Source organism: Monodelphis domestica, chromosome 4, assembly GCF_027887165.1.
Source record: "Monodelphis domestica isolate mMonDom1 chromosome 4, mMonDom1.pri, whole genome shotgun sequence".
Taxonomy (NCBI): Eukaryota; Metazoa; Chordata; class Mammalia; order Didelphimorphia; family Didelphidae; genus Monodelphis; species Monodelphis domestica.
In genome coordinates, this window is record NC_077230.1 from 445647304 (window position 1) to 445675168 (window position 27865).

Below are 27865 nucleotides of genomic sequence, written 5' to 3' on the forward strand. Positions count from 1 at the left end.
TTTGGTGAAGAAGGGGAGAGAGGAATGTACTATTAATCTGGAAGGGTAAACTGAACTGGGATCATCAAGTGCTTTGAGTGCCTAAAGGCAGTTTGTACTTTATCCTAGAAGCAAGACTTACTGGAACTAGAACCAGGAGAGTGATATGGTCAGACCTAGACTCTGGGAATATTAATTTGGCAGTTTTATGAAGGATGGATCAGAGACAGGATAGACTGGAGGTATCTGTATAATGAGAAGGGCTTTGGATTTAGTACAGGTAACAGATCACCATGATCTGAACTAGGGTGAGAGCCATGTTAATGAAAGAAGAAACGTGTAGGTAGACTCAATGAGATTCTGATTGGATGTGGGGGGTGACAGAAAGGGTAGAGTCAAGAATGATTCTGAGGTTACAAACCTGAGGGAATGAAGGAATGGTGGCAACTAGCAGAAATATCAGCAAATTAGAAGAGAACAGGGTTTAGGGAAGATGAATTGGTTTGAACATGCTGTTTGACATGCCTATGGGACATTCAGCATTAAGCCCAGGCAAGGCATAAAATAATGTAAGCAATACCGAGAACCCAGGTGATTGGGAAATGGACACAATGACCATCTGTTACTTGTTTCTTCGCACAGAAAGGCAAGGATGCAAAGTGTCTTCTTTTTTTGTTGTTGTTTTGCTAGCCTTGTTTTAGTTGTAATATTTATTATGTATAGAGCTAGAAATAGCTTTATATATGAGTGATCTGTAACTATATACATTCTTTTGTTATTTGTTCTCCCACTTTAAAGTGGTGTAGAATCATAGTTTCTATGTGAAGGAATAGACCTCCATCCCACCACAACCCAACTGTGGGTATTAGAATGTAATATCCATGAGCTGGTATCCCCTGGTGTCAGCATTCAATGTTGCCACAGAGGAGCTGGGGGGGGGGGGCGGGTTAAAATGTGGAGCACTGGAAGGAGAGCCTCTCTTTTACTGCTGGGTTTGAACAGACTGGTTCCCTGGCTCATGCTTGGCAAGGGGCAACATGGAGGAGACCAGGCTGGGCTGAAATATGGGACCAGAACTAAATTAGTACAGCTGAAATCTACCTATCACTCTCTCTCTCACACATTCTATTAATAAATGCTTATAACTCTGGCCAGTCCATCCTTTTTATTTGAAACATCTCTGTAACCCCAATGTATTTTTTTCACTTCCACCCAGACTTGATACCCATTTATTAAGCTCCTACTATGTGCTCATAGATGCAAGGACTGTGCTGGGCACTGAGAATCCAGAAAAAAAAGGGGGTGGGGTGGGAATCCTTGCTCTCAAAGGGCTTAGGGTTCACAATATTTATACAAATTAAGTGAAAAGTAATTTGAAGAGAAGAACACAACTAGAAGGTTTAGGAAAAGTATCCCAAAGTGGGTAGCATTTGAATTGACATTATGAGAGTTAAAAGATTATAAAGAATTGGAGGGTATTAAAAGGCAGGGTAGTAGGAGTATATATTCCAAGCAAGAAGGATAACATGTTCCAAGGCAGAGGGAGGAATGGAATACCTGATTTAGGAAATGGCAAATACGCCAGTTTAGCAGCAATGTAGAATGCATAAAGGAAGGCAATGTGAAATTCCTATGGAATGGTAAACAGGAGGCAAACTATGTGAATGGCTTGAAATACCCAGTTTCCATTTTATTCTAGAGATAATGTGGAGTCACTAAAACTGGTCTTCCAATAATAGTCATCACGTTTATTATGAACTTTTTGATGGTTAGAAATCTACCCAGGTCAAAAGACTTCCCATGATTACATTGCAAGTTTCTCTACAAGATAGGTCTCAGGTGGTAAATGAGGAATGAATGTTGGTTGAAAGCTTTCCCATTTTTAAATCATTTATAGGGAGGGCTTTCAGCTGAGCTATGATGCCCAATAAAGTTAGTGTCCTGGCTAAGGGCCTTTCCACATTTATTTACAAGGGTCCCTCAGTTATGAATTTTCTGGTGTCTAATAAGGTGTGTGCTTCTGCTGAAGGCCTTACCACATTTCTCACATTCATAAGGTTTCTCTCCAGTATGGATTCTTTGATGGTAGGTAAGTAGTGTATTGCGACTAAAGGCCTTGCCACATTCATTACATTTATAAGGTTTCTCTCCAGTGTGAATTTTCTGGTGTCTGACAAGGTCTGGTGTACGGTTGAAGGCCTTTCCACATTGACTGCATTCATAAGGTTTTTCTCCACTATGAATTCTCCGATGTACAGTGAGGGAGGAGCTGTCATTGAAGCCCTTGCCACATTCTTGACATTTATGGGGTTTCTCTCCAGTGTGAATTCTCTGATGACAAATAAGCTTTGCATTCTGGCTGTAAGCCTTCCCACATTCATCACATTTATAAGGCTTTTCTCCAGTATGCGTTTTCTGGTGTTTAATAAGATCTGTGCTTCGATAGAAGGCCTTCCCACATTGACCACATGCATAAGGTTTCTCTCCAGTATGAATTCTCTGATGATAAGTAAGGGATGAGCTATCAATGAAGGCTTTCCCACATTCATTACATTTATGAGGCTTTTCACCAGTGTGAATTCTCTGATGGTAAGTAAGGGATGAATGTTGGTTGAAGGCTTTCCCACATTCATTACACTTATGGGGTTTATCTCTATTGTGAATTCTCTGATGTACAGTAAGGTTTGTGCTCTGGCTGAAAGCTTTCCCACATTCATTACATTCATAAGGCTTCTCCCCAGTATGAATTTTCTGATGTCTAATAAGGTCTGTGCTTCGGCTGAAGGCCTTCCCACACTGGTTACATTCAAATGGCTTTACTCCAGTATGAATTCTCTGATGCATATTAAGGGATGAACCGTCAATAAAGGCTTTCCCACATTCATTACAGGCATGGGGTTTCTCTCCAGTATGAACTCGTTGATGGTAAAGAAGCCTTGTGTTTTGACTATAGGCCTTTCCACACTCATTACACTTATAAGGCTTTTCTCCAGTATGGATTTTCTGGTGCTTAATAAGATCTGTGCTACGGCTGAAAGCCTTTCCACAATGATTACATACATAAGGTTTCTCGCCGGTGTGAATTCTCTGATGGTAATTAAGGGATGATTGTTGGTTGAAGGCTTTTCCACATTCATTACATTTGTGGGGTTTATCTCCATTATGAATTCTCTGATGTACAGTCAGATATGTGCTTTGGCTAAAGGCCTTCCCACATTCATTACATTTAAAAGGCTTCTCTCCAGTATGAATTTTTCGGTGTCTAATAAGGTCTGGTGTCCGACTGAAATGTTTTCCACATTCAGCACACTCATATGGTTTTTCCCCTGTGTGTATTCTCTGATGATAACTAAGGGATGAATGCTGTTTGAAGGCTTTACCACATTCATTACATTTATAGGGTTTTTCTGCAGTATGAATTTTCTGATGATAAACAAACTTTGTGCTCTGGGTGAAGGTCTTCCCACATTTATCACCTTTATACTGGTTCTTTCTAGAATGACTTTTCTGATGTCTAATGAGGTTTGCGCTTAGGTTGAAGGCCGTTTCACATTCATTACACTCATAACAGTTCTCTTCAGAAGTCTTAGTATGACATTGAATGAGGTCTGTCTGATAACTGAAGTGCTCCCCACATTCATTATGCTTAGACTGTACCTTTCCTGAGGCAAATTTCTCAATTACACTTGAATGCTGTTTTAAACTTTTCCCAAATATATTCCATTTATTTTGACTCTTTGCTCTAAGAATTCTCCGTTGTCTTTCAGAAAGGACTAGACTTAGACTGATGCTTTCTCCAAATTTATTACATTCAAAGCCTCTGACATCCCTGGCAATTTCCCTGGAATGAAACGATAATTCCCTGGAATGATTCTCCTGGTTGCTCTTCTTTTCTAATTGGCTATCACTTTTCCAGTTTTCTTCCACTTTGAAGTCCCTGATCCTGTTGCTTGTGAATGTCTCCTGGGATGATTCTTGCATGGTAATGCCCAGCTTTACAGTAAATTCTTTGGTTTCAGGCTCAGATTCCCAATCTGAAAGAAAGTTAAAAAAAAAAAAGTAAATCCTCTCCTTCTACTGTTTACATGTAACCCATCCCTTCAGACAAAGTAGTCTATCTACACACATAAAAGGGTAGAAATCAACAATAATAAAACACCATGGCTTTGATTTCACAGAGTGAGTTACTCTGCAAAGAGTTTTTAATATGATCAACATGTTGGATGCTCCCATTGCCTTGTGTAATGGGCAGGATTATTATTCCATTTCCAATTATTATTCCATTTCACTGAAGAAACTGTGGCTCAGGATAATGACTTGACCAAACTGACATGCTCTTAAGGGCAACTTTGAAAGGAGTTCATCATGTTGACTGCTGATCCAATGATCCTTCCACAGCCCCTCAGTGTGCCTCTTTAAATGTCTTTATAAGTATAAAATAGGGGGCAGCTAGGTAGCTGAGTGGACTGAGAGGCAGGTCTAGAGGCAGGATGTCCTGGGTTCAAATCTAACCTCTGATACTTCCTAACTGTGTGACCCTGGGCAAGTCACTTAACCCCAACTGCCTAGCCCTTACCACTCTACCACTGTGGAACCAATATACAGTACTGATTTTAGGATGGAAGGTAAGAGTTAAAAAAAAAAGAGGTATAAACTGAATGATGTCTTTAGGAATAGAACAATGACATCCAAAGGTAGTAAAAGGGCATGTAGCCATAAATGTGTGTAGGAAACCCTGGGTGGTGGGAGGAGAATGTTTTGCATGGCCTAGGCTGATTTCTCTCTAAGTGGATGGAGCACAAGATCATGAGCTGTCCTCAAGGTTGGATGCTACGGTACAAACCAGCAGGGTAGTTTCCCATGTTCCTGAGTTATAAAAAGCCAAATCTAAAAGTAGCTAAGGCCTCTCAGGCTTGATGAAATTCCCAAGACATCTCCCTACCCAAATACTGTTATACTGGTGAATGGGGAGGGAAGCACCCTCCATTTGAATCTGACTGTATTACTTGAAAAATCTCATATTCTTTAGTAAATTTGTTTGACTTCTATGTAGTTCATGAATATTTCATTGGGTTATGGTCCCAAACTTAATCATGGACTTGGTCTCAGTAAAATCTGGCTGAAAATACCTATTAATCTCAGAAATTCTGGAGAACATGAATGTTGCCCAAAAAAGTGTGTGAGACTTCAGATTTGGGGATGGAAAATTCAAGGAGATACAACAAATAGATGGGTGCAACAAAAATGTCTGATGGTGTCAAAACAGATGATTTGTGCAAAATTGAAGAGTAAACAAAAGTCAAGTTAAACCAAGTTCATTTTCTTTATTTATAAGGCCTTTTGCCTGATAGATCAGAAAACTAAAGAACTCAACATTTCTCTTCTGTGACACATTTATAAGAATCTTTCAAGACATACTAGTGGACAAAATGGTGAAACAGACTAAACTAAGATGCATCCAAAGTGGACTGATTCATAGACTGAAGAAGGGCTCTATTTCTGTAAGACAGGGCCATGTACGTAGCTTTCTCCTAATCAATATTTAAATGACTTCACTCTGTCATGTGGTACAGGCCCATATCACTTCAAGCCTGGAATACTGCAACAGCTGCTGGGGGGTTGCCTGCCTCCAATCTCTCTCACCTCAAAGCCATCCTCTCTTTAGTCAATCAAGTGAATTTTCCTACCATACAAGTCCGACCACATCATGCCCTCTACTTGATAAACTCCAGTGACTGTCATCTCTAGGATCCAAAACAAAATCCTGTGTTTGGTGTCCAAAGCCTTCTCCAGTCTTCACACATCTTATTTCTTTCCATGTGCTTCATGAGAAGATTTTGGCCTTCTTACTGATCTGTCTATGGTCCATGCTTGGGATGCTCATCATCTTCATTTCCATCTCATAGCTTCAAGAATCAGCTAAAATTTCACCTTCTTCAAGAGGCCCTTCAAAGTCCTCCCTCTCCGTGGTCTCTTTTCCACCACAGTTATAGGTAGATCATGTCAGAGGAGATAAACTCCAGGTTATCTTCTGGTTCTTATAGGTACATAGTTGTTTATATGTTGTTTCCTCCATCATACTGAGAGCTCTGGAGGGTAGGGCCATGTTTTTGCCTTTTCTTGTATGCCTAGCACTTAGTGTCTGGCACATAGTAGGTACTTACTAAATGCTCAACTGGCTGAATAGGAAGAGAAGATATTCTTCTCATATTGGCAGATGATGCAAAAGTTGGAAAATAATACACTGGATGACAACAAGTTTCAAATAGTCCCTGAGGTAGGAGGAATTAAGTAAGAAGCAAAAAAGAGGAAGTATTTTTAGGGGTAAATATTGAGTCCTACACAAAGCCTCAAAAAAAATCACATGCAGAAACACAGCATGGGACAGAACTAGTCTGACAGAGTAAAGCAAAAACATGGTGGCCATTGTGAAGGTAATGTGACACACTGGAAGGAGCAGTGGCTTTATGTCAGAGACCCTGGGTTCAAATGCAAGCCTCCTGACCTCTAGGCCTGTTTCCCCACTTGGAGAATGGGAGGGAGGGATAAAATGGTGAACTTGGGAAGACCCATCTAGCTCCAAAGCTTTGATAATCCAATTGGGGAAGTGACAGTCACATAGTGTGATTCTGTCTTGGTCTAGAAGCATCTGGAGCAGTGCCTTCTAACTGGGAAACTCAAGGCTCTCTTGTTCACTGTGGAGTCACTGCTAAGGTGGAGGCCAAATGGGAACAACCATGTCCTTTTCTCTGCCCGGGGCTCCCTCTCCTACCTTCTGGCCACACTCAAGACTATCTAAGGGATATAGGCTGCTGCCATACTCTCTGGGGAGCATGTCAGCCCATTGGTGGAGAAAGGTAACATTCTTTAAGAGGATGTTTTGTAGGCTTGGTTATTTCCATATGAAACAAGGCATGCTTGAAAGAGGCTATGGCTTTCTACCAAAAGGGTGAGGAAATGGAAGTACAGAGAAGGGAGTAAATCCCTGGAGGGACAACAGATGAATAACTACCCAGTTGTGTGCTCCTCTGGGATCCACCAAGTATTAGAAGCCAGAAGATTCTCTTGGTGTTCAGGTCAGTTGTAGTGGATTGGGAAAAGATTAGAACATTGCCTTCCCCGCAATCACCCACATCTGAAAAGATGAAAAGGAACTTGGTGGCCTTCTTGTCCAACCTGGACCTGAATTTTCCTACCCTGTGGAACATCAATGCTAAGGGTTGCTGTAGCCTTTGTTTAAAGAACCTACACTTCTAGGATGCCAGGGGACCTTCTCATTTAAGGATTTTTCCTCGAGTTCAAACCTTTCCTAATTGTTGACACAGGCAACACTTCCCCAAGGAAGCTACTTCTGTCATCAGGGTTAAGCGGTCAGGACACATTTGTGAAGCCATTCCTTTAGACATCTGAATGTCAAACTTCTGTCTCCTCCAAGTCTTCTCCAGCCCCAGGTCACTCAGCTGGTCCTCACACAACACAATCTCTGATCCCCTCAGAGCCCTGCTCATCCTCTGAAGGACATACTCCCTTATGTCCATGCTTCCACCCTGACTTTGGTAACTTAATGGCAGCAGCATCAACAAGGGAGTTCTGACCCTCCTTCCAAAGGGGCAGATCAAAACTCCTTCATCGCAAGGTTTTGCCCATGTTTGCTGATAGTTTTCCTAAAACTGCACAGTGCTCTACAGGTGGCCAGAGCAGTGAAAAGGTTGTACTACAATCCTCACAGCCCTAGTTCATGCAACTGTCAGCCATGCTACCCAGCTGACTGTGACAGAATGCTCATAAAGCGCCCATCATGCCCAGGTCCTTTTCCAAATAAATCTTTGTGAAGTCTCACTCCCTGATGAGAGGCAGCTTGCTCCCAGGCCGAGGGGGGGCTTCACCTAGATCAGATACATCCTGGAGGTCTCACCTGTTGTCCCCTTCAATATGGTCTTGTAGTGTTTACTATCTGTACTCATCATGGTAGCAGTGGTTGTTTCTTGCTATTTCTATCATTATCTTATCATTTCGACTCTATTCTAAAAGTAGAGGGCACAGGGAGCACCCTCTCTTTTTCTTATATCATTCTCAGGGCTAGGATGGCATTTTATCCGCACCAGAAAACTAATGATGTGTTCATGGAGGAGGGAGTTAATTGAAGAATGACTTCTTGGTGAACCTCCAAGACACTGATGGAGAATGAGTTATCCCATTCTGGGAACAATTCTTTCTAAGAATAAAGGCAAAGAGAAATTAATTTAGATTAGGAAAGCAACTTGTTCAGATAAAGGGTTTCTATGAAAGAACTCCGATCAGAAAGCCTCACCTTTCCCCACAGTACTTGGGGCTCTGAGGCAGCCCTTGTACAGTACTTCAAAATCTATTCAACATTTATAAACAATGACTGATTCTTTTTCTAAACAGAAAATGTTTTTGCGATAATAGCACCAAGTGCCTGGCTCCAGTCACTCACCTTGATAGGAGCCTCTCGGGCCATCTTTCTCCAGCATCCATGGGGTTTCCCCTTGTTCCAACTGGGAGATCACATCCATTTTGGGAACTGGGAGCCCTGGTCATCAAAGATAGAGATGTGCTGAAGAGAGAGAGAATCTTAGAATTCAGTTCTCTTCAGGAAATGAGGACCTGATGGAGGTTCAGAAGACTGTCCAAAGAAGCTCTGGAGAAAGCTCCATGTGGTATTTCCAGGGGGGGGAGAGAGTGTGAGGTAGGGGCACCAAGCTGACTTGGAACTGGGAAGAAACTTAGTTCATTGTGTTCATTCCCTGACCTCTACCTACCCCATTCTCACCTTGCAGGATCTGCTCTGGTATTGGGAGAAATTATCAAGAAGGAACTTTCTCTGTCTCCCCCAGATGGTAGAGATAAGGAGCACTAGGCAAAAGTTGCTGGGACAAATTTAGGCCACTGGAGAGAACAAACTCCTAACAATGAGCTCCAACCACAAATGATTTGGGTTGACTTGCAAAGAGGCTTCAAATGGAGGCTTGGGGATCACAAAGAGAGAAGGCCTTAGGGGTCAGTCTTCTTCAAGACCTAAAGGCATATGGCCTTTGAGGCCAATCCAGTCCTTCACTTCTGTGATACTGATTGTATCTTTAGACCCAATAGCAAGGGAAGGCATCAGAGGCAGCTTGGGGCAGCTTAATGGAGCTCTTGGTTTCCAGTTACATTGTGCAGAGACCTTTGGGGTGAGAAGAGGAAACCAATGTACCTTGACTCTTAGTGTTGAGAAACTCTGGTCTCTAGGAATTGCCAATCCCTTAAAATGCCATCAACTACTGGGCAAGAGAAGAAGCCAAGGGAACTCACTGGCAAGGGCACAGGGAATCCATCCTCACCTAGGAAGACAAGGTTCCTATAGTTCTCCAGCATCACTTCCTTGTAGAGTTCCTTCTGAGAAGGATCCAGGTGTCTCCATTCCTCCCCAGAGAAGTCCACAGTCACATCCTTGAAGGTTACTGACTCCTGAAAGACCAAAGAACAAAAGATTTAGAGCTGGAAGAGACTTTCTACATCCTTCAATCGGGGAGGTTCAGTCACTTCGGCATAGGTCCCCAGAATGGTCTGAGCAAGCCTAAGTATTCTAGTTCTAAATGTGCTCTTTCCACATCTGGGCCCTTTACCCTTTCAAATTCTCCTTAAGAGAATGCCAAGTGAGCCCCTTATGCCGGCAGATCTCCCAATCCACAGAGCTTAGTTAGTCGTCTTACTGCCTCAAATTCCACAATCACACTGACATAGAATGATTATAATTTCACTAAGACACCTGGTACAGCACTATGTACAAGAAGCAATAGACGTGGAAAGGCCTGGAGCTATCTCTATCTATTTCCATCACAACCCCAAAGAAGAAACAGGAGAGAGGAGAAATCCTTAGGACAAAGTTACGGTAAATCAGAAGAAGGGATGGTCAGGAATAAATCCAGATCTCCTAATTGTAGCTTAATACCCTTCCCAGTGCACAAACGTGAGCTATTTTCCTTTGGGTTAAGTGGGAAGGGAGGTAAGAGGATGGAAGGGCAAGAAGGGGAGAAGATGGGGGACAACAAAAATGTCTCCAAGGAAGGAAACAAACCCGACCCCTTGAGCCAACATCATGCAATGACGGACAATCATAAAACCTGAGAGTTGGAAGAGCACTCAGAGGGCACGCAGATCAAAAAGGCATCTGTACAGGAATTCTCAAAATCCCCAGAAAATTTCTACCCTCATTCGTCTGAAGACCCATTCCAATAAAAGAGAACCCATTCCCTCTCAACACATCCCATTTAGCTCATTTTGCTTCTGTATGCCTGTATTCTGAAGAAGTCTAATTTCTGATATCTGGCTCAAATCCAGATTTTAGGAACTTCTACCAATGCCTCCTACTTCTGCCTCTAGAGCCAAGCAGAACAACATTTGCCTTCTTTTGTATCACAAATCTGCAAGTACGTGCCTCTAGCTGTTGAGGTAGCTAGGGAATTCAGTGTATCGTCCAACAGCTGGGCACATTCATGAATTCAGGAAGACCTGAGTTCAAATCTGGCCTCAGATACAACCTAGCCCCATAACCTTGCGCAAGTTACTTAACCTCTGTGTGTCTGTTTCCTCGATTGAAAAATGGAGAAAATAAAAGCACCTGCCTCTCAGGACTATATCAGATGGGGGACAGCTGGGTAGCTCAGTGGATTAAGAGCCAGGCCTAAAGATGGGAGTTCCTAGGTTCAAATCTGGCCTAGACACTTCCCAGCTGTGTGACCCTGGGCAAGTCACTTCACCCCGCACTTCCTAGCCCTTACCACTCTTCTGCCTTGGAACCAATACACAGTATTGATTCCAAGAGGTAAGGTAAGGGTTAAAAAAAAAAAAAAGAACCATATCAGATGAAATAAAGAAAGTACTTATCACAGTGCTTGGCACTGAGTAGGGCTTAATAAATGCTTGTTTCTTGACTTCCTGTTGTGATAGATCTGCAATAATGAAAAACTGAGGCACAAAATGTGTCTGAATGTGATCTAATTATTGGCAAGGCTAGCAGTTGCCAATAATAGAGGCCAATGGTCCCCGGGTGACCAGAGACACATGCTACAATCAAAGAGCTTTCTATATAGTTTGGCAGCCACATAAAGTCAATAATCAGTAATCAATTGCACCCTGCCTCCCAGATTAAAAATCTCTAGTTCTTTTAACCATTTCTCAAAGAGACAGCTTGGGCCACTGAACAGAGGGATGACCTTGGAATTAGTGAGAACTAAGGTCATATTTTCGCTCTGGTACAGTAGTTTTGGTCCCATAGATGATCTTTCTGATTCTTCATTTTCTCCTCTGTAAAACGTGGAAGATAATTCTGGTACCACTGACCATGCAGTCGTTGTGAAGTTCAAGTGAGAAAAAATGATTCCCATGCAGATGACAGCTATGACTATTACTTTCTTAGCATCAGTATTATTTTTCCCTATAGTCTCTGAACTGCCACATCCTGTAGTCTTTCTTCAACCCTTATTCCTTCTGACCTCTCTGCTATACAGTCATACTACTGTCTCCTGGACCTCCTCTGAACCCATAGGCCCCATCTCTTCTGTTGGCTCAGCATCATGCTCCCTAACCACAGGTACCTTCAAGACTGTCACGAGCCCTCTTCTCTTGACCACCTCTATTTTCTCTTGGTGACCGCATGAGCTTCTCTGAGCTTAAACCTGGCTTTGCGTCCAGTTCTCCTCTGAGCCAGGCTCAACCTCACTGGGAGTTTCCATGAAGTTTTGGTTTTTTCTTTCCTCTTTTTACCTAATCAATACATTCTAGAACTTTCTTCCTTAGAAGCCTAAATCTAAGCTCGGCCTACAGAGGAGAAAAAAAGACTTCTACACAGTAGAAAAACAAAACCAACCTCCGGGGACCAAGATGAACCATAAAAAATCTTCCTCCTCTGAATTATATAAAACTTAATGACCACGTTAACATATTTTAAAACGTAATACAAAGAGGAAACAAAATTATCCTTTTACTTAGAAAACAAACTGTAACAGTTAAAATTAGTTTCTCTGCTAAAAGTATTATATTTTTATGAGGTTTATTAAAGATTAAGAAATAAAGAAAATACAAAATAAGAAAGCACATGCCTAGGCACAACCACTCACTCTACATCTTGCCTGCTAGGTAGAGAGCCACATGTGCTTGAAAGTGGAAGCAGGGAGAGAGGCCAAGTAGGCGATACAATCAGTTTAAATACCCATTTTTGTTCTCAGCCCAGGTGGGAATTCAGGTGATATTATAAGGAATTCTGGGAACTGCCAAGGACTTCTGGGAATTGAAGTCTGGGGTTCAAATCTCCATTTTTACAAAAGGCAACAAAAAAATTAAGTGAAAACTTTCAATAAAGTTATACGATATAAAATAAGTCCACACAGTTGGTATTTCTATATATTATGAATAAAACCTAGCAGGAAGAGAGACAGAGAAATTCTATTCAAAATAACTTTAGAAGGTATAAAATATTTGAGTTTGCCCAGGGACTATGCAACTCCAACTACAAAACACTTTGAAAAAACAAAGAGTTAAATAATTGGAGAAATATTGATAACATAAGTCAATACATAAAAATGAGAATACTCTTTAAATTCACTTGTTCAGTGCTATTCCTGTCAATTCCAATAATCAAAGGATTATTTTATGGAATCAGAAAAAAATTATTACAAAATTCAAATGAAGGAACAAAAGACTGACAACGTAAAGGGTAATAATAACAAAGGAGCATCTAGGTGGTGCCATAGTACACAGAGGGCTGGGCCTGGAGCCATGAAAATTCATCTTCTTAAGTTCAAATCCAGTCTTAGACACTTATTATGTGATCCCAGGCAAGTCCTTTAATCCTGTTTGTCTCAGTTTCATCATCTGTCAAAATGAACTGGAGAAGGAAATGTCAAACCACTCCAGTATCTTTACCAAGAAAATCTCAAGTGGGATTATGAAGAGTCAGAAACAACTGAAAAAATGACTGAACAACAACAAAATAATAACAAAATGAGAAAGAGGGCCTAGCAGTACATGATCTTAAACCACAAAAGCATTAGAATTATTTGGTATTGGTTGATTTAAAAAAAAAAAAGACAGGTTGATCAGAGGAACAGAACATGTCCACAACAACAATCCATGGAAGGAAACAGACATATCTGCCTAGTGTTCAATAAACTCAAGATTCCAGTCACTGAGAGAAGGACTTACTATTTGAGAAAAATGGAAAACAGATTGGCAATTTCTCCTACTGTATACCAAAATAAATTCCAAATGAGTATGGGACATAGATAAAATGTCATCTGCAAATTAGGGGAGCAAGAAAATTAACCATCAGATCAATGGATAAGGGAAGGGTTCATGATGAAATATAGAGTCACAAAAGATCAAATGGATGATTTTGATGAAATAAAATTTAAAATGTTTTGCTCAAGGATCTTGTAGTTAAAATCAGAAGGGAAATATCAGTTTGGAGAATATTTTTTAAAATGTTTCTCAGATGAAGGTTTCATATCCAACATACATAAGGTATTGAGTCAAATTTCAAGATGAAGAGATATTTGTTAATAGACAAATGATTCCAGGACATGGACAGAAGTTTTCAAAAGAAGAAATCAAAAATATTAATAATTGAGTGAAGAATGCTCCAAATAACTAATGATAGTCAAAGTGAAAATTAAAGCAACTCTGAAGTTCTACTTCACACTCATTAGCCTGGTAAAGATGACAACAGAAGAAAATGACAAATGCTGGAGAGGTGTTATAAAAATCAAAGATTTTGATTCTGTTCGAGAAAAGATCTTCAAGAAAAAAGCTTGAAATTTTTATATCCAGAGAATGAACTGTTGCAGAAAGATGCCGAAAACCTACACTTCATCAAGAAGATCAAGAATGAACTTTGGATGTGATTGATTGGACTGAACTTTTGATTGAACATTTATTGTAACTGTACACATTTATGCCAAAAGGGACTGCCCCTAATTTGGCTTTCTGTCAATGCGCCTTTTCTATTTCCTCTCTCACTATTCTAATTTCTCTTAGAAAATTGAATATTGTGTATATCTTTAGTTAGAAGTGAATTTAGAACTACAAAATGATTATGTTAAATGATCAATGGGGAGACTAGTCTCCCAATGATCATCAGGGGGATTGTAAACCTTAAAATTTCTTAGACTTATAAATGTTGGAAATTTCACCATTGGGAAATTTCATACTTGGAAAATTTCCTATTGAGAGTGGGAACTCTATTGGAATGTGAACCCCATTGGCATGGGAGGTTCCTCCTCCTCCCTTCTTAAGATTACTTTAGGACAGAAACCTTTTGCTGAACAATGGAAAGGGCTTTGACCTATGCTTAAGCATAGAACAGGAATTTCTTTGAGTCATGATTGATTTTAGAATTGATACAATGGAGATACTTGGAATGACAGAACCAGGTCTTGGAAACTGCAATCTCCACCCTACTCAGTCCTAACAGGATTGAGGAAGGGCTGCAGCATAGATCAAAATTTAATTATTCCAATCTCTACCCTACTCAGGGTAACAGGATTTAGGAAGGGCTGTAGCAAAAGATCAAGATTTAATTATTTGAGAATATGACCTTCAACAGACATGTGCAAAGCCACAGACCTCTGGGCAGTCCTGGGTTAAGCTAGAGCCACCATTGGCACAGGGAAAATGATGGACAGTGATTGGTAGATGTGAGAATTGAGGGGAGGGAACTTGGATGGTTTCCTTAAAGATAGAGGGGTCTGAGGACGGTTGGGGTTGGTTGGAGAGTTTTTTGGCTCTGAGAGGTTGTGCTGCTCTGAAGGAAGCTGGAGGTGGAGGCCGCTGAGGCTGTTTCTCCATTTTGGTCACGTGAGTAATAGGGACTGATCTCCTTTCTTTGCCTCAGCTATCTAAGGGCTTGGGCCTTTTGGCCCAGCCTAAACAGAAGGGGTATTTAAGCCCTATTTCCTTCTCTCCCCTTTCTCTCTCCCTCTCTCTCTATATCTCTAATTCCTTTCTTCCTCCTGTTTGTAATTAAACTCTATAAAAGGTTGATGGCTGACTTGAGTTTTCATTTAGGAATTACATAGCTGAATTCCTTGGCGACCTTAAATTAATATATATCAGTCTTTTAAAGTGATTTCCTTGTCACAGAGGTTGAGGAAAAACAAACACATTGATGCCTGTTTTGTGTAGCTAGGAATTGGTTCCACCATTTGGGAAAACAATTTGGATGTATGCCCTCAAAGTCACTAGGCTAGGCATACCCTTTGACTCAGTGAAGGCCTGTAGGCCTGTACCTCCAAAGAGATCAAAGAAAAAGGAAAAGGACTCACATGTACAAATTTATTTATGGCAGCTCTTAAGAAACTTAGGGAGTGACTGACTGTTGGGGAATAACTAAACAGTGGTATATGAATGTAATGTAATATTGCTGAGCTATTAGAAATGATGGAGTTGGGGAGCTAGGTGGCTCAGTGGAGGGAAAGCGAGCCATGGAGAGGGGAGGTCCTGGGTTAAAATCTGGCCTCAAATAATACCTAGTTGTGTGACCTGGGCAAGTTATTTAACCCTCACTGCCTAGCCTTTACTGCTTTTCTGTCTTGGAACTAATCCACAGTACTGAATCTTAAGATGGAAGGTAAGGGTTAAAAAAAAATGTGCTGGGTATGTGAAAGAAGAAATTCTCCTTCGGCTATACATGAACTAGAATCCCCTTTCTCGAATATTGTGATTCTAAAATCCCATCCCACTTACCTGAGCCATGGTTCTCAGGAACCCGAGGCCCATATCCTCCTCTCAAAGCTGAGTTTGCTGGGAAGGACCAAATCCTCTGCAGGCTGAGCTGGGGAAGGAAGAGGAAACATGAGGGAGAGTAGCTTTCATAATGCTGCTTAAAAATGAGATAGCCACCTGGGTCCTGGGCGTTTTTGAATGGGGCTCTCACACTGCCTCCAGAGAAGGCTTAGGGTCACCAGATGCTACTCTTAAGGAATATAAGGTTGGCCAACATATTGCAAGGGAACCTGACAATGTGGACTTTAATGGCAGGTCACATATGCTAGCTGTGACTGTTCTCCAAAACATATTCCATGCGCAGAATACCATCTGTCCTCACTTCTTCTTGGAACCCCTTAAGAATCAGCTTAGGTATGACATCTGCACAAATGTCTTTCTGATCCCTACAGTTTCTAATTCTCCCCTGACAAATCTCCGTGTATCTATCTGTATATACCTCCATGTCCCTGATAGAATGGAAGCTTTAGGGAAGTTTCTTCTTTTTTTTTTAACCCTCATGTTCTGTCTTATAATTAATACTGTGTATTGGATCTAAGGCAGAAGAGCAGTGAGGGCCAGGCAATGGGGGTTAAGTGACTTGCCCAGGGTCACACAGCTAGGAAGTGTCTGAGGCCAGATTTGAAACTAGGACTTCCCATCTCTAGGCCTGGCTCTCAATCTACTGAGTCACACCTAGCTGCCCCCTCTTTTTAAAAATAATATTTTATTTTTTCCACTTACATGTAAAAACAATTTTAACATGTTTTAAAAATATGTCAAGTTCCTGATTCTTTCTCTCTGTCCTCCCTGAGATAGCAGACCATTTGATATAGGTTATAACTGTGCAATTACACAAAACATTTCCATTTTAGTCATGTTGTGACAGAAAATAGAGAAAAACTATGAAAAAAGATAAGGTGAAAAATAAGTCTGTTTTGACCTGCATTAATCCTTCAGATCTTTCTGAGTAGATGGATAATTTTTCAACCCGAGTCCTTGGGAAAGACTAGAAGCTTTCCGAGTGTAAGGACTCCTTTGCTCTTATCTCTATATCCCTAGTACCTATTCTGGAGCCTGAGCCATAGAAACTGCTTAATCAAAGTCTATTGGTTGATGACTGAAATGCCAAACCCTCAACTGGAAAATGATCATATGTGGCTAATAATTCCAGGTTCACTCAATCCACAAGACTGTGATGAGAATGCATGAACCAGTTAGGTGCTGCTATGCTATACATTTAAAGAAAAGGAGGCAGACAGTGACTTGCCTAAGGTCTTGCAGCCAATAAGTGTCTAAGGTTGCACTGATTTCAGGTCTTCTTTGACTCCAGGCCTGGTGATCTGTTACACCACATAGCTGTCTCTTAAAAAAAGAAAGTCTGCCTAGGGGTAGGATATTTCAATTCAATTGAACAAACATTTTTTAAGCACCTACTATGTGCCAGGCACTGTGCTAAGCGCTTGGGCTACAGAGATGGTGCTCACTCTCAAGAAGCCTACAATGTAAGAGAAGACAGTAGAAGGGTGTGTGTGTGTGTGTGTGTGTGTGTGTGTGTGTGTGAATGGGACCCAGGGGGGTTATGGGGATGATGCTAAGGTTGCCTGAGTCCAGAAGGGTGACAGGCCAAGGGCTGGATTTGGGGGCTTAGGGTTGGGAGGCTGCCTCCGTGCCAGCTCTGCCCCAACTCTCACTGGAGCCTTGGGCCGATGGAGGTCTGGGTGCCTGATCCTCCCGGGGAGCTAAGTTTAGTACGCTCTTTTAGAGGGGGTGGTGGTGGTGCAACAAAGCCCTGGGTTCCTTGAGAGGAGGGGCTGAAGCTCAGGACATTCGGGTTCCTTTAGGAGGAGACAGGAGTTCGGGCAGTCTGGGGCCTCTTGCGGGGGGTCAGGGGACTACAGACGCTGGGGTCCCTTGGAGAGAATCAATGTGCTCAGGGCATTTGAGTCTTTTTTGGGGGGTCGGGGAGCCCAAGGCGTTTGAGCCCTGATGGGACCGGTGGGGGGGGGGGGTCGGGACATCTGGGTACGGCCCGCTCTAGGAAACCCTCCGGGAGACTCACCATAGGAGCAATGTGGGCACAGGTCACGTGGAAGGAAGGGGAGGGAGCGGAAACGGGCGTATGGCGCAGCGCCGAGCCTCTTGGGAGACGTAGTCCTGGATGGTCTCGGCGCGACGCCTCCTGGGAGATGTATTCCGGGATTCTTCTCTGGAAGCCCGGGAGAAGGTAGGGTTCCGGGAGCTAGGAGCTGGGAGGGCTCCTGGGGATGACGTACATCTGGGGCCTCCCCAAAGCCGGTCCGGTTGGGGGCGGTAGGTGTGTACCAAGGATAGTCCCGGTGAGGGTGAAGTTATGGTAGGACTCCGAGCGAATATGGAGATGAGGGGGAGGGACGGAATGTAACCATGTGACTGTGGTCGATCTAGGGAGCAAATCCGGAGCAAGAACGGGCCCATGATGCTTGGCCACTGGGCGCCTGTGGGGAGGCTGCCCCACTGGCTTCCCTGGTTTCAACCTGCTTAGGGCAAGAGTCCCCGCAGCGCTGCCCCCGTGGCCCGTGTGTGGTAGGCATGGAGACCAGCTCTCGCAATAGAAATTCCCAGTTGGAGGTTATGAGCCAGAGGACAGAGTTTTTATTTCTTTCGCCTGAAAAGGGCACCTCCCTCTTGTCATGCATAGGCCTCTCATGGCAGAACCCAGCTTTTTAGAGCCCCTTTACCACAAACCTGCCTTTTCCGGGCTCCCCTCCAGAAGCTGGTGTGCCAAAACGGAAAATGTAAAGGTTTTACCCCTCAGAAAAGAGGACAGCCTCAGCTCCGAACACCTGCAGCCTAACTGGGCCTACTCGGGCACAGCCCGGCAAAAGCATGGGGCCTTCGTGGCTAGGGATTCCTGGGTGACCCACTTGTCAGCGTTCTTGGAAATAGCACATTGCCCAGCCAGAGGGCTTTGAGAAACGTATTCTGCTCACAGGCGAGCCCCCTCCCTCCCCTCTTGTGACTGGGCCGGGCTCCACCTGCAAGGAAGAGCTTTATTCCACCTGGAGCCTGGCCCAGCCTTGGCATGAGGAGCTGGGCGTTTGTGTGCTCCTCAGGGACGCTTCACCCTGGGCTGAGCCGCTTCAGTAACAGATTGAGAATGGCAGAGCTCATTCAGAGTATGTAGCCACCCAGGACTGCTGAGATGCCAAGCTCCCAGCTTGTCTTGATTGGGCGGCATGTGCCCAGCTGCTGGACCTAGGGAATACAACAGCTCAGGGAAAAGAGGCCTTGGTGAGGGGCCACTGACATTCCAGGCAATACAAATCCCATAATTGTAACTGGTTTTGTCCCAAGTTGAAGAATTCCTAGTAATAACTTGGGTGTCAAGTTTAACTTGAATCCTAGTTTTGGCCTCAAGGATCAGAGCTCCGAATGCTGCAACCAGCTTGGATTTTTTCATTGTTGTTGAAAATAGAATGAAGGGGCCGTGGCATGAGAGGAGGAGAATTTCCACTAAGACTTTGTCTCGTGCCTCATTATGGGAGCTGGCATTTCTGATTCCTGTGTGTTCCCCACCAGGAAGGAGAGAATGCTTGTGGACTATATGAGATATGAGAGCTGTGAGGGCATCTTGGGCTTCACATCATGCTCGTTTTGAGAAGTAAGATGGAGAGGTGATAGAATAGCTCAGTGTCACTTGAGGCCCCAAATACCAGTCATTTTTCATTTCCCATTATAGTCCTGGGAATATGTAGTCATAGGATGAACATGAAGAAATATGTTAGGTAGAAGAGAAGTGGTACAATGAAAAGAGTGGGAGGACCTGGATTCAAATCCTGGCTCTACCTCTTTGTAGCCATTTGACCTTAGGCAAATAGGTCACCCCTCTAGCACTCACATGGCCTTTTCAGTTCTAAAATTCCATAAGAGAAATCATACAAATTCTTATTCATTCATGAGATATTCACTAAGTATCCACTGTATGCATGCTTTGTGCTAGGTATTGGAGATACAAGGAGAAAGAATGAAGGAGGTCTTGTCTTCAAGCAGCTTACACCATAAAAGATAAGTGCATCTTTAAGTCTGGTACAAAGCAGAGTGTGGGAAGCCTCTTGTTTCAGAGAAGGGCCTTTCCCTAATACTTGTTCTATAAGGAGTGACACTGGCCATCTGTCTTAGGTTGGGATGCCTGGGCTACTAAAGGGATGAGGAGAAGTGGCATCTGAAGTAGGGGAACAGTAGAAAAACAACTTGTAGATGGGATTGAGCCCTTAAAATCGGGGCAGAGGCTGGAGCAGGGGAGTCTCAATAGGTCAGGAGTTCAGGCAAGAGGTATGAAGAGGGGGGCAGCTAGACAGCTCAGTGGGAATTATCCTCATCCTCCTCTCTACTCCTTTCTGCCAGCCACCTCCTTGCCAGCTGTCCAGTCAGAGTCCTGGGCTTCCCGCTGCGTTATCAAGGTATTCTGTGGAGGTTGCAGCCTTGGCTTTGGGATCTTAGTCAGCAAGATTCTTACCATGGCTCTCAGCTCAGTCCATGGAGGAGGGGTGTTGGAGATTGAGCTTCCTTGCCCTCTGAAGGCTTCATATCTGTCCTATTGATAGACTAGATTAAGCCAGGCAGAGCTGATCTATAGAGCTGGATGTGCCCTGAGGCCAAAACCTCAAGAAGTGGAGGCCCCAAATGAAGTGGCTGCGACCAGGCTGCCCTATTCTCCATGCTCTCCTTCAGCCACCTCCCCATGGGCTGTGGTCAGAGTCCTGAGACTATCACAGCTATGGCAGCAAGACACTCCCTCCAACCTGAAATTCCAGCCACTGCCAGAGTCTCAGCACAGTAGGTAGGGGAGGGGTCTTGGGACCTTTTCCTTTTCCTTAAACCTGAGAATTTAGGCTTCTTTGCATACCTTTTAAATTGAGCCGAGTAGGAGGGTCCCCTAGCTCTATCCTGTTGTTAGATTTGGTTTTCTACCCCCTGGAAGCACTTTGATTTTCATCTGTGTGGAAAGGTTTTTGAAGAGGACTCAATTTTAGCTGCTTCTAAGTGGCCATCTTGACTCTTCCTTCCCCCCTCCCCCCCACCTCCTCCCCACCTTGGCTCAGTGGTTTGAGAGCCAGGCCTAGGGATGGGAGGTTCAAATCTGGCCTTGGACACTTCGTAGCTGTGTGACCCTGGGCACTTAACTCCCATTGCCTTACCCATACCACTTTTCTGACTTGGAACCAATGTTCAGTCTTGACTCTAAGACAGAAGGTAAAGGTTTAAAAAAAATAAAAGGTAATGAAGAAATGAAACAAGGTGAGTTTAATAAACACTAAGCCCTGGAAGACCCCAAGGATGGGAAGAACCTAAGGAACAAAGGGAACACAACCCTTGCTTATTACACTTTCAATTATAAGGGCAGGTTCTAAGGTTGATATTGTTTTGAGATGTGGGGAAAGTCAGAAGGAGAACTTAACCTGTGAAAGGGGGTAAGGAGCAGGAATCACCAAGATGTTAAATTACTTCTGTCTTCAGCTAATATAGATGTTTTATCCAGTATTTCTTATGCTCTTGAAAGAGCCCCTGAGGCAAAGTTCCTGACTCTGGAATCTGCTTTATTTCTTAACCATTCTGAGGTGTTCCTATCCGGCCTTAGGAGGATCACATAGCACTTGGGAATAAAGATGCAGACCAGTAATCCTATACTGGAGGCTAAGATGGCAAAGACCTCCATGGCCACCATGGCTTTTCCCTTGGAACTCTGGTATGTGGGAAGGAAGCAGACCCACACACTGCAGAAGACCAGCATGCTAAAGGTGATGAACTTGGCTTCATTGAAAGTGTCAGGGAGGTTCCTGGCCAGGAAAGCCACCATGAAGCTACCCAACGCCAGGATGCCCATGTAGCTCAGGACACAGTAGAAGGCAATTACAGAACCCTCCTTACACTCAATGATGATGTGGCCAGGCTCTGAGTGAGTGTCTGTACCTAAGAAGGGAGGTGAGGTCCCCAGCCAGATCCCACAGAGAATGACTTGGATCATAGAGCATATGAGGACAAGAAAATTATACACCTGAGGTTGTACCCACATCCTGATCTTGCTCCCTGGTCTTGTGGCCTTGAAGGCCAGAACCACCATGATGGTTTTGGCCAAAACAGAGGAAACTGCCATTGTGAACACAACTCCAAATGTTGTTTGCCGAAGAAGACAGGTTACTGTGGTAGGACGGCCAATGAAAAGCAAAGAACAAAGGAAACAAAAGATGAGAGAGATGAGAAGAGTATAGCTGAGAATCCTGTTGTTGGCTTTGACAATAGGAGTATCTTGATGCTTGACAAAGAGGATGAGGATCAGAAGTGTGAGGAGAGAGAAGGAAAGAGCCATGCAGGTCAGAATCAATCCCAAAGGTTCTTCAGTGTTGAGGAAGGTCACAACCTTTGGGAGGCACCGATCTTTCTCTCTGTTTGGATATTGATCTTCTGGGCACTTCATACAATTGTCCATATCTGCAATTTAGTAAGCAATTATTAAGAATCCACTACTTCCAAAGTTCTGTACTAGGCAATGGAGAAATACAATAAAACAAAACAAAATGGTCCCTGTCCTCAGGCATCTTGTGTTGACTTTACTAGTGAGATGTAACATATACTCAAATGAATCAACTCAGGGTGATTTGATCAATGCAAGAAAAAAACTGGGAAAGGTTTAGTAAAAAAGAGATTATATGAAACTTAAAGAAGATAAGGATATCAGGAGAGGGCAATGGGAAATGTTCCAGGAATGAGGCGGAGCCTGTACAAAATCAGGAGGCAAGGGATGAAGTGTAAAATTTGAGATATAGTCTGTAGTCCAGTTTGGAAGGGCAAGAGAACCCATGAAGTAAGTGGGTTTAAAGACTGGAAGATCAGGTTGGATATGAATTGTAAGAGAACTTTGAACACTAAGCTAAAGGGTTTAAAAGGTTTTATCCTAGACATAATACATCAAATGTTTATCAGTAAAGACATGATTTGATGATACCTATGACTTGCAAAGGTTAGTTTAGCAGCTTGGGACAGGGTGAACTTAAAAGGAAGAAGAGTAAAACTGGTTTAGACCCATTACCAAGTCCAGGTAAGAGGTAAGGAAATCCTGAGCTAGCATCAGAGCCATACCCATGAGAAAAGGGTATGTATGAGAGAAGATTATCAACAACAGAGAAGCCATTAAGAGGTTTTACTTTCTAAAAATGAACAAGGAAACAGGTAAATGAGGAAATCAAATTGAATTTCCCTCACCAAATCACTGGGTTTGCTCATTTTTGTATATGTTGCATCTCACAAGTAGAACAAATATAAATCTTCACTCATGCTAAAAAAGCCTACAAAGTACAGGCAGAGAGGGACCTTTTATTAAAATAAAAAAATGTATGTCTGCAATCAAAAGCAAGCATCACATGCAATGGAGATATGTTAGAACCTTTGCCAAAAAACGTAGGACTAAAGCATGGATGATGCTGACTTTCTCCATTGTTTGACCTAGTTCTTAGCAATTCTAGTAATAGCAATATGACAAAGAAAGAATTAAAGGGAAAAAGAGAAAGTAAAGCTATCCCTATTTGCTAATGACACACTGACTTATTTAGAAAATTCTAAAGAATTATCAAGGATACTATCGGAGGCAATGAATAGCTTCAGTAAAGATGCAGGTTTCCAAATCCTCAAAAATCATCAGCTTTTCTCTAATGCATAAAATATTCAGGGATTAGTCTACCAAATAACATAAAAGACTCAATTATAATATATACACACATTCAATTATAAAGTCCTCTTTAAAGAAAAACAAAAATTTAAATAGCTACAGAAATATTTATTGCTCATGGCTGGGCTATGTCATGATAATGAAAATGACAACAAAGTTAATTTAGAATTTTAATATTATACCAATGAAATTATCAAAGGAATATTTATAAAACTCAATAAAGTAAAAAGATGGGGAAATTAAAAATCTAAAATATCAAGGGAAATAATGGAAGGATTTGGGGATAATGGTATAGAAGGAATAAGCAAGTTAACTGTATGCACAGCTCTAGCGTAAGCCTCCATTTTGTGGGACCAACTAGTTGTTATATAAGCTGCTTTTCTGTAATAAGGATGGTGGTGTTCTCAGCACGAAAAGGAAAGTTTGGACAAGTGGCAGAGTAGGGATAGTAAGATTCATTTTGATCATGCTAACTTTGCACTGTTGAAAGGCTATTCTGTAAGAGATGTTCTAGAGAAAAGTGGCAATGCAGGTGAGAATTCAGAGGAATAGTTAGAGATGAATAAAGGGACTGGAAATCTGAATCATGATTGTTCCTGAGCTTTTGTGAGTTGATGAGAGCCCCAAGAGAGGGTATGGAGAGAGGAGATGGGCCAGAAGAGAACCTTTAGGTATCCTCTACTGATGGGATTGGAGATGGACTATAAACCATCAGGAACCTGAGGTCAGTAACTATTCTCTGGTTCCTAGCACAGTCCCTAGCATATTTTAGGTACTTAATAAGTGCTGGTTGAACTGAATTGAACTCATCAAAAGAGTTTGAAAAGGAGTAGTTGGATAAGAGGTGAACTAGGAGAAAGCAGTGTCACAGAAGACAAGGGAGATTTTAATTTTCTAGCAGGATCAGGAGTGGTCAACTGTCAAAAGCTGCAGAAATGTCCAGAAGAATTAGAAATGAGAAAAGGCCATTGGAAGTAGCAGGTGAATCCATTGCTGATGTTGGAGAAAACAGTTTCAATAGTATAAAGGGATCAGAAGCCTGATGGTAGTTAGAGAAATTAGAAGCAGCAGCTTGTCACTGAAAAGGAAGAGATCACTTGAGAGGGTGGCGGGTGAAGCTGTGTTTTTTTAAAAGAGTGAATTAGGAATGTATGTTAGCCACAGGAAAGGAGCCGGTAGAAAATGGTTACCTCTCTCCAGTGGATCAGTGGTTAAAGGATATGAACAGTTAGTTCACAGAGGAAGAAATCAAAACTATCAACAGATGAGGGGAAATGCTCCACATCACTAATAATAAGTGGAGTGTATATTAGAGCAACCCTGAAGTTCCCCCTCACATCAAAATCTGCGAATCTCATTATCTTCCCTATTTATTTTAAGGAAATCATTCTTCCAGTCTCCCAGGCCAGCACCCTCGGGGTTATGCTCAAACACTTACTTCTCTGGTTGGAAATCTCTCCCTCTGGGCACTGGGCACAGTCAAAGCAGCAGATGGGTTCACCCTCCTGGGCAATTTTCCTGAGTCCAAAGCCACAGTGCTCAGTGCACACAGCCTGAAGGGTCTAGGCAATAACAGTGAAGAGAGTGCATCAAAGTCCTACTTGTGTCCTGCAGAGCAGAGGTTTGCCTTTTTTTTGTGAGAGCTAATGATACTGATTTAGAATTGGAAAAGATAATCCTGTTATGATTCTTATAGAAAGGTATCCCAATGTGTATTCACTTGGTACCTGACTTTGATGGCAAAGATGCTTTTTGTTTTTGCATCTTTGGTAACTAGCACAGGGACATAGTATCCAATGAACAAACATTTATTGAGGAGCCAAGATGGCAAAGTCCTGGGAGAGACTCAGTTGAACTCTCCCAACATTTGCCTCAGAACAACTTTAGATTACATTCTTAGCAGAGCCAACAAAAAGTGAGATGTTTATCCAGCCCAAGATAACTTGGGACACCTGGGTGGTGGTAAACATGGCGTGCAGCAAATGCTGTGGCCATAATAGCAGTGGGTCTTGGAAGTAGGTACAGCAGCAGGAGCAGCTTCAGGAGCTCTCAGCCTACAGATAAGGGGATCAGAAAGAGATGAAAGGGGATCCTGTGCTGGTATTGGGTGTCATTCTGATTCAAGGTTCCAGGGTGAAGAGGAACATTAGAACTAATGACCACAGAGGAGCAGAGGCCCTGGCCATGGTTCTGTTGGTGGATAAGAGTGCTTGGGATTGCTCATGAGAAAGCAGTGTCTCTGCTCTCAGTTCCAAGGTAGCAAGCACCAAGTTTTGATTTTGGAAGGAATAGAAAATGGTTCCTTTCTACCCTTTTGGATTTTGGATTTATACTAGATGGGGGAGGGGTAGGGAGGAGGATACGTTATTTATTAGTAAGGGGAGGAACAAATGTGAAAGGCTGGTAGAAGGATTAAGTACGGTGTCCAGCTTATAGAGGGGCACAGTAACAACAGAGCATAAACCAGAACAATGATTCGCAGACAACCAAGGATTGCTCTTCTTCAGTCTGATGATGTCTGTTATCTGATACAAGTAGGAGGCCAGACTAGAACAGGAATTGAACTCCTCAGTTAAGTTTTAGTAATTGATTTAAATGCTAACTAAAAAAAATTAAATATTCCTTAAAAAAAAAACCCCAAAACTAGCAGCCTTTCAATTGAAAGGTAATCAGGTCTCTTCCTGGTGAACGACCAGAGCACAGGCCAGGAGAGCAATGACTACAACTTTCCTATCTTGGAAACATCAAAAATTTGAGGATCTTGAGAATTAGTTCTGAAAATAGCATCATGAAAAAGCCTGAAATTGGGACAGTGTCTCCTACCCCCAGGTAAGTACAACCTAACTTTAACATAAAAGTTCAAAGTAAAGAAAAAGGATGGAAACAACAACAGCAACAAAAGAACCTAACTGTCAAAAATTGCTAGGATAATAGGGAAATTTAAGGCACAAACTTAGAAGAAGATATAAGGTTGTCAAAATAACTATAAGCAATTTTTCAAAGAAAAAAATGGGAATTAGACATGAGGCTGAGTGGGACAGGGGTCTCGAACAACATACCCTCTCTTTCTACCAATAATTTCTGGATTCTGGTACTGAAGTAAAAGCAGGTTTATTGTAGCTTCTTCAAGGGGACATCCCCTGGCTGCAGATGCCCTAACAGCAAATGTGGTGGCAAAAAAATGCCCTAATGGCAAGTGCAAGCATCTATGTGTAAAACATACTTTTTATAATAATACTGATGCAAGATTACCCCCCGCCCCTTCCCCCATCCAATCTTTTGTTGGGTTGGGAGCTGTGATGTGAGCACCTGTACAGAAGCATTACAAACCTCCAACAAGATTTTCATCCCTCCACACTTCCCTGCTACCTTATCAAACTCACAATTTTCCATAACAAGGCTTGGGCCAGGGAGATAAGTTCAGGTGATACATTTGCAAAGAAACATGGTATCTTCAAGAAAGTTACTGGGGGGCCTCCTGTCCTAGTTATATTTGTCCCTTCCTCCTGGCTTCTCTGGGACTCTCCCTGGACTCATTCCCAGAGTGAAGCTTTTAGATAAAAATTAACAAAAGCAACAAAACTAACTCCTGCATTTCTTTCCCTAGTCAGAGAAAAACTGTGCTTTAAACTGTGTGTGTGTGTTTTTTTACCCCCTGAGAATATTGGAGTACAAATCAGGGGACTAATAATACCTTACTGAGAAAGACATAAGACCAACAAAAATTTCTGATAGAGCTCAAAAATGATTTTTAAAAATCACATACAATAGAGGAAAAATTAGGAAAAGTAATGATAGTGAGCCAAAATTCTGAAAAAGGAATCAATGATTTGGTAAATGAGACACAAAAAACACTTTAGAAAGTAACACCTTAAAAAATAAAATTGGGCAAATAATAAGACTTACAAAAATCCACCAAAGAGAACTCCTGCTAAACCAGAATTGCTCAAATGGAAAAAAGAGGTACAAAAATTCACCCAAGACAAGAACTTCTTAAAAAGTAGAATTAGCTAAATGAAAAAGGAAGTACAAAGTTCTCTGAAGAAAATAATTACTTAAAATTATATTTGGTAAGTGGAAGCTTTTGATTCCACAAGACAACAAGAAATAATAAAACAAAGTCAATAGAATGAAAAAAAGTGTTAAATATCTCATTACAAAAATTAACTGGGAAAATAGATTCAGGAGAGATAATTTTAGAATTATTGGACTACCTAAAAGTCATGATCAAGAAAAGACTTTAGAGGGGGCAGCTGGATAGCTCAGTGGATTGAGAGACAGACAGAGATGGGAAGTCCTGGGTTCAAATCTGACCTCAGACTGCCTAGCTGTGTGGGAGAGTTACTTAACCCCCATTGCCTAGCCCTTACCACTCTTCTGCCTTGGAACTAATACACAGTATTGATTCTAAGAAGGAAG

General features: G+C 42.2%; 2 protein-coding genes and 1 long non-coding RNA gene across 3 annotated transcripts in view; 1 reads left to right on the top strand and 2 right to left on the bottom strand.

The window, feature by feature from the left end:
- Positions 1 to 1701: 1701 nt before the first annotated feature.
- Positions 1702 to 18053, bottom strand: LOC100029550 (zinc finger protein 260-like). The gene is made up of 5 exons (XM_007492622.3): positions 17804 to 18053; positions 15724 to 15811; positions 9324 to 9450; positions 8438 to 8533; positions 1702 to 4013 (listed from the first exon to the last, which is right to left on the bottom strand). Exons 2-5 carry the CDS (start codon positions 15754 to 15756, stop codon positions 1960 to 1962), a joined length of 2310 nt encoding a protein of 769 aa, XP_007492684.2. The 5' UTR covers positions 15757 to 15811; positions 17804 to 18053; the 3' UTR covers positions 1702 to 1959.
- On the top strand, positions 17959 to 27357 carry LOC130454039 (uncharacterized). The gene is made up of 2 exons (XR_008911710.1): positions 17959 to 18058; positions 19724 to 27357. It is a non-coding gene; the product is annotated as an uncharacterized LOC130454039 (long non-coding RNA).
- VN2R614 (vomeronasal 2 receptor 614) overlaps positions 21269 to 27865 on the bottom strand; it is a 29675-nt gene continuing 23078 nt past the window's right edge. Inside the window, 2 exon segments of the mRNA NM_001099595.1 lie at positions 21269 to 22212; positions 24885 to 25008. Of these exon segments, the coding sequence (NP_001093065.1) occupies positions 21269 to 22212; positions 24885 to 25008 (1068 nt within the window).

Excerpts from the sequence above, each read along its gene's own strand:
- LOC100029550 (XM_007492622.3), bottom strand. The coding sequence starts at position 15,756 with ATGGGCCTCGGGTTCCTGAGAACCATGGCTCAG. Across the intron at positions 9,451-15,723 it reads TCCTGAGAACCATGGCTCAG|GAGTCAGTAACCTTCAAGGA; the intron begins GTAAGTGGGATG and ends TTGGTCTTTCAG. Across the intron at positions 8,534-9,323 it reads TAGGAACCTTGTCTTCCTAG|GGCTCCCAGTTCCCAAAATG; the intron begins GTGAGGATGGAT and ends TTTGATGACCAG.